This window comes from Vigna angularis, chromosome 1 (genome assembly GCF_016808095.1).
Source record: "Vigna angularis cultivar LongXiaoDou No.4 chromosome 1, ASM1680809v1, whole genome shotgun sequence".
NCBI classification, from domain to species: Eukaryota; Viridiplantae; Streptophyta; class Magnoliopsida; order Fabales; family Fabaceae; genus Vigna; species Vigna angularis.
The window spans coordinates 25778420-25785343 of record NC_068970.1 but is presented as its reverse complement, the minus strand read 5'-3'; the positions used below and the strand labels follow the sequence as shown (position 1 = coordinate 25785343).

The 6924-nt window shown below is 33.1% G+C and overlaps 1 protein-coding gene across 1 annotated transcript; it reads right to left on the bottom strand.

Moving 5' to 3' along the window:
- Nucleotides 1-2063: 2063 nt before the first annotated feature.
- Nucleotides 2064-5873, bottom strand: LOC108331862 (probable 1-deoxy-D-xylulose-5-phosphate synthase 2, chloroplastic). The gene is made up of 10 exons (XM_017566850.2): nt 5663-5873; nt 5288-5449; nt 4985-5149; nt 4633-4783; nt 4264-4535; nt 3881-4154; nt 3354-3661; nt 2939-3220; nt 2566-2850; nt 2064-2459 (listed from the first exon to the last, which is right to left on the bottom strand). Exons 1-10 carry the CDS (start codon nt 5759-5761, stop codon nt 2313-2315), a joined length of 2145 nt encoding a protein of 714 aa, XP_017422339.1. The 5' UTR covers nt 5762-5873; the 3' UTR covers nt 2064-2312.
- Between the last annotated feature and the right edge of the window lie 1051 nt (nt 5874-6924).

The window sequence follows — 6924 nt, the reverse complement described above, 5'->3', positions numbered from 1 at the left end:
AGTGTATAAATTCTAATATTTTGTAATAGAAATATTAGAAAAATAAAATTAAATGTACCGAGCACATTAAAAACTTAGTGCAATTTATCGTCTCCACATGACAATTGTAAGGCACAACTTGAAAGCACATGATTTTGGCCTCTAATAATTTTTTGTACTTTGTACAACATTATTAATAAATCTTCTTTTATTTTTCAAAAATTACTACTATAGCACGCTTAAGGACACCAATGTTTGTTATAAATTAATATAAATTTGATGACATGCGACATTAAGGATGAAATTTGGAATATTTAAATATTTAAAAAAATATAAATTTAAGTATTATAAAAAGCGAATATTATAATAGTTTGATTGTGGGTTAAGTGATAAACTAATTGATGCGAGAAAAAAGGAAATTAGATTTCTATATATTATAATAACTCTCACGAGGAGGGCATGTAAACTCGCAAAAGAGGAATAGAAAGTTTGATAACAAGTGTTTCAAGCTTAAATATCCATTTCAGATAAGCAAGAATAGAAGGTATAATCAAATTTTCTATATGTCTAAGATTTAATTTAATGAAGCATATATTTAATATATGTGTACGACGTATGATAGTTGGTTTTAAAATTAAATAGAGTATGATACTTTGTACGACGTATGATAATAGTGTTTTAAGTAAGTACTGTGTTTGAAAAGAGGAGATTAGACTTACTATAAAAAAAATAATGAAAATGACAAGAGAGGGTGGGAGCTAATAAGTAGAAGATGCCAATAGTAACCACTCCCTTCTCTCACATTTTCTTCATTAGATAATTGATAAAATTACATCTCAATTTTCCATTTTGTTAAAGGGTTAATATTCTCTTTTAATTATCCATTTATTGGCTAGTACTTTTGCATAAGGCACAAAAGTCTTAATGTATCTTTGATTCAACCAATTAACATATAAATAATTTGTTTATTCTTGATGTTATACTTTTTTTGGTGATTCTTAACCTTTTCTAAGTTAAGGGTTTTGTAGCTGCTCCATCAAATATGATGTAGGCATAGTGAGACATGAAAATAAAAGACAACCATAATCATAACAAAATGATATAGAAAATAACTAAAAATAAAAGAGAGATATATATTTAAGATTAGTGACACTATTAATATACTAATATTTGTTTACTAATTTGATTTTACTCTATTCATATTGAATTTTAGTGATCATATTAGATTATTTGAACAATCATATTTCACACGTGGAACATAAAAAATTCTTGTATATACTTAACTAAGATAAATATATTCAAAATAAAGTTAAAAAAAGAGTAAGAAAAAAAATCACACATAATGATGATGAATATTTTAAAAACAGTTAAAAGTAAGAAATTATGCAAACTTAATCTAATACATGAATCATATACATTCATACATGAAAACAAAGAACACATAATAAATTACAAAAATCTATCACCAGAATCAAATTTTGGATCTGCAAAATCCTATAAGATCTATTGGATTTTCAGTACTGTTTTGTATTTCTGTTGGTTGTTAGTTGCACTTATTTTCTTACAAGACTACTTTCTAACCAAATAATTGTGACCTTTGCCAAGAAGTTGATCCACCTCTGTTTTTATTGAATAAGATTTCGTATCTAATCTATTACAGATAATATATATATTTTAGTATTATGGACTTGACTACGCCTTATTATATTTGATGTCATTGATGACTGAATTATTTGTCGACATTATAGTTACCTTCTGCCTTGTTACTTGCACATACTGATTTACATGAAAATTGTGTGTATTTTTTCTAATCATCTGTAAGTCATAGCTCGAAAAAATATTTTAACTTCATGGTTTTGACAAATCCTATTTTGGGTGATGTTATTGACGGTAACATTATTTAGTAAATATCTTGCGTGAATTGATTTCATAATGATAAGAAAGACTAGAAGGTGGCGTTCACCTGGGGTATGACCTCACCCTTCATTATCAGAAATATTGACCGCCAAATCCATTTACTTCATCACTAACGTAATAAAAATACTGTTTAGCCAAGGCAAAGTGGAGTACTAAAATTATGCTTATAGGAAAATCATGATCTTTATGACTTAAGTGGGGTGTTAATTACATACAACTAATTAATATAGATACATTACAATGCCTTGCAAGAATAAATTAATCTCGTTATTCATTCATGATTCTTCGGCCTGACCTGAGAATCCAAAACAACAGTTCTAGTGTAGTTATTTACAGCTTCCTATAAACCGCAATGCCAACAGAACTGAACGCATCTTTCAGGTCCCAGGTCAAGATCCTCATTCCATTTCGCGTTTCTATTTAAACAGAAGAGCTTCTTTTGGCCTTTCAAGAAGTGACATCACTGTGGCCGCAATGTGCTTTGATGAAAGCCCTGCTTCTTCAACCTGATCCTGGGGTGACCCATGATCAATGTATCTGTCAGGAAGCATCATTGCTCTCCACTGCAGGTAAAACCAAATTGGTTTATTGTTACAAATGCACAAAATAGGGACGTATCTGAAAATGAAAATCATATAGAGAGCGACTTCTCCATTGAGGAAGGTTTACCTTTAGAGGTCCATCTAGAATACCAGATAAGCTCAAGAATTGAGAAACATGTGATCCAAAACCACCGATAGAACCCTCTTCCACCGTGATCAGTATTTCATGCTCTTTAGCCAGTAGCCTGATGAGATCAATATCCAAAGGTTTGCAAAACCTAGCATCAGCAACTGTCACACTAACGCCTACTTCTTTAAGCAATTCCGAGGCATGTCTGCATTGTTGAACCACAGAACCATATCCCAAGATAGCAACTCTGCTGCCTTCCATCAGAATTCTGCCTTTTCCGATCTACACGACCAAAAAATTTTCAATTCGGTGGCTTAACTATTGAGATAAGATTCAGTTTAGGAAATACATGTTAATATCTGATTCTCACCTCAAGTGGGGTTCCTTTGTTGTTGAGTGGCAAAGTGGCTCCAAGTCCATTTCCCCTTGGAAATCTGAAGCAGCTTGGTCTGTCATCTATAGTTGCTGCTGTTGCAACCATGTGCATTAGTTCAGCTTCATCAGAAGGAGCCATGACCACCATGTTGGGCAGGCAAGCCATGTAAGTGATATCAAATGCTCCACAATGGGTTGGTCCATCTGCTCCAACCAAACCAGCTCTATCCATGGCAAATCGGACGGGTAGCTTTTGAAGATCAACGTCATGGACTACCTGGATACACAAAATAAATCACAGTGATAAGATTTTTTTTATCGAAGTTATTAACTTAAAAATAAACTTGGATCAAGAAGAAATCAATAATAAGATAGTTTGGACTATTTCTCATTGAACCATATTGGCTCACCTGATCATATCCTCGTTGTAGGAATGATGAGTAAATGGCACAAAAGGGCTTGAGGCCTTCAGCAGCTAACCCAGCAGCAAATGTAACAGCATGCTGCTCAGCTATCCCCACATCGAAACAGCGATCGGGAAATCTTTTGTGGAAATAATTTAGGCCTGTACCACCACCCATTGCTGCGTGAATGGCCACTATCTTGTTGTCTATTTCAGCCTCCTTTATCAAAGACTCAGCAAAGTACTGTGTGTATGAAAGCGTTGAGGATTTTGCCTTAAACTGCTTCCCTGTTTTTGGATCAAACTTCACAACCCCTGAAAATATGAGAATGTATAAGTGTCTGTTTGGATTCAAATAAGTTTTAAATAGCGCAAAATATTAACTACCTATGTAATCAGGTCGAGAAATTAATTGTGAGTACACAATTGATTGAGTTATATTAACAGTGGGTAACTTTTTGCAATATATCTAAGAATTGATTTTACTATTTCGAGTTTCTCATAATGATTTATGAAGAAATATCCCTTTCTCACCGTGCATTTTATCAGCTGCTTTTTCTGCTGGGGGGTATCCCTTCCCTTTCTCTGTGACAATATGAATCAAAACTGGACCTGGAGCAGGCATTGATTTGACTTTTTCAAAGATGGTGACCAGATCTTCAATGTTATGACCATCCACAGGACCTATGTAGTATAAGCCTAGTTCTTCAAATAATGTAGATCCAGAACCGCTGATCATGCCTCTTGCATACTCATCCACTTTGGCTGCAACCTGGTGTGTTTGTCCTCCAATTTGTTTTGTGATACTCTTCAGGAATAAAATTGGAGTCAAATAAAGGCCACAGCTTATTTAAAGTTTGACATGATCACTGAGATCACGACGCTCACTACGAATATGACAAGTTTAAGAGGCTTACTTTTGCAGCTTCTCTGAGTTTACGGAATTCTGTACTCGCTTGAATTTTGCTCAAAGCACTGCTGAGTGCTCCGACAGGACTTGCAGGTCCATCAAGTGTGGCAGTTGGTAAAGAGACTTGCTTGTTGTCATTAAGTATTACTATCATGTTAGAATCAAGGAACCCTGCATTGTTCATGGCCTCGTAAGCTTGGCCTGCTGTCAATGCCCCGTCGCCTATCACTGATATGATGCTGTTCTTCTTCCCCAGCAGATCACGTGCAACAGCCATGCCTAATAAATATTCAGAATTGTTGCTCAAATGTGAGATAAATGTTTCTGCACATATATTTGACGAAAATACATTCATCTTAAAATATAAGAATCTTACCAAGACCAGCAGATATGCTTGTAGAACTGTGTCCTACCCCAAAAGCATCATGAACGCTCTCATCCCTTTTAGGAAAACCTGCCAGCCCCGAAGTCTTCCTAATGGTGTGCATTCTGGACCTTCTACCCGTAAGAATCTTGTGTGGGTATGCCTGCAATTCGGTTACATTTTAGACTCTCTTACACGCATCACACATGATAAAATGATGAAAATTGTACAGAAGAGAAAAAAAAATACAGAATTCTAGTTTTGTCATGAGCAATGAATTTTCTCTAAAAGAAGATTATATTTCTTTTGTTGTTATTTAACTTGTATTAGAAAAGAAGAAGAAATAAACAAGACGAAAGATTACCTGATGACCAACATCCCATATAATTTTGTCTTCAGGGGTGTCGAAAACATGATGCAAAGCCACTGCTAACTCCACCACTCCCAAGCTTGAACTAAGATGCCCACCAGTGTTTGACACACTGTGTACAATATCTGCCCTCAGCTCTGCTGAAAGTTGCTCTAGATCCTGACAAATACATTCAATACTTTTAACAAACAATCAAACAAAACTCACAGAAAACAAAAAACTGTGGTGTCAGCCACGGACAAGAAATATGCTGTGGCATGGCCTTTAGGCCTTAACAAATGATTCCAAATTTTAAACCTGAGTGGACAGATTCTTCATGTGAATTGGGTGGTTGATTGTGTCCAACAGTGGTGTTTGAGGTTTCTCTCCTGAGTAATTGATCTTCCATCCGTCTTTCTCTTTCCTGATAATAGTCTTCTCGACGTCACCCGAGTCATTTGCCGAAACTCTCACGCAGAACTGACAAACACAATAACACATGAGCCATGTTTGCAGTGGAAAAATAATGGTGAATTTGCTGTTAACAAAAGGAACACGAAAAAAAGGAAAAGAAAAGCACAGTATGATGTTGAGAGAGATGGTGTTTAGTGTGGTTAGCTTGTTAGATCAGAAAGGGTAATGGAAAGTGTTGTTAGAGAGATGTAGAATTGTACGTATGATTGATTCACCAACCTTTTTTCTGGTATCATAGTATGGAGTTGGAGCTTTGGGTTTGTGGGTTGGGGAGAAGCAATAGTTTGGCTTAAGCAAGGTACCACTACAGAAGGCCATGGCTGTTGAGAATAGTGAGAGAGAGAGAGAGAGATGGAAGAAGGAAGAAAATTGAGAGCAGATTCTGAAGCAAAGCTTTCTTCGCGGTGGTGTTGCATTAAACAGAATTGTTGAAGTAGCCTTTATAGGGACAAAAATGCAGAAGCAAACAAAACCGAGCCTCGTCAGTTCATTTCATTTTATTGTTTATTGGGTCTACTTATTCTCCATTTACACATTTCTTTATTTTTGCTTTGCTGTTTCTTTTTATTTTATTATAATTCATCGTAAACAATACGGGAGAAATATAAATGTGTCATAAATTTAGAAAGAATTACGTATTCAATTTTCATTCATATCATTTCTTAAAACATCAATTAATCGACTGAAATATTTTAACAAAACCCTTTTAGAAAATTAATAATCGATTGTCTATCAATTTATTATTTATTTATTTATTATTATATTATCGTATTTTAAATTTTAAAAATAATAAATATATTGTATTAAAATATTATTAAAAAATTTATATTAATGGATCATTGTCTCTTTTAATAAAAGAGACAAAATAGATATAGAAAAAGATACGGTAGACTATATTTGAAAGGAAAGTATTAAATTAAAAAATAAATATATTTATGGTCTTTGAATAGACAAAAGTATTGTATTTTATTATTAAAAAGAAAAGTATATAAAAAAATAATAAAAAAGTTACAATAAAACATTAGAATGATCGGTTAGTTCTGTGACGATAATTTAATCAGAGCAATAAAGATACAAATTTTAAGCCGCCAACAAAAACGTTGAAGAAAAGTTATACATTTTCCACTCCAATAGTTAAAAATTATAAAAGATTAAATATCTTTTTATTCTTTATAAATGGGACGATGTTTACTTTTAGCCCTTTATCATTTCCACAATATTTTCAAATAAAAATTAGTTGTTAAATTAATCAAGATTCAACAAATAGTTGTATTTGCAGTAAAATAAAAAATTAATGATACTTTTAATAAAAAATATTAACCTCTTTGATTCATGATTTAAATTTGAAAGTCAATATAATAAAATTGAATCTGATTTATATATTATAAGCTTTCCTCACACATTTCTATTATTTTTAAAATTTGAATAAAGAAAAGATTAGTAAACAATGAACTAAACCGTTTACCATTAACATTCTTTGC

Coding starts and splice junctions, on each gene's coding strand:
- LOC108331862 (XM_017566850.2), bottom strand. CDS start 5,761: ATGGCCTTCTGTAGTGGTACCTTGCTTAAGCCAAACTATTGCTTCTCC. Junction 4,536..4,632: donor AAGCATATCTGCTGGTCTTG/GTAAGATTCTTA, acceptor AATATTTATTAG/GCATGGCTGTTGCACGTGAT. Junction 2,851..2,938: donor ACAAAGGAACCCCACTTGAG/GTGAGAATCAGA, acceptor TTGGTCGTGTAG/ATCGGAAAAGGCAGAATTCT.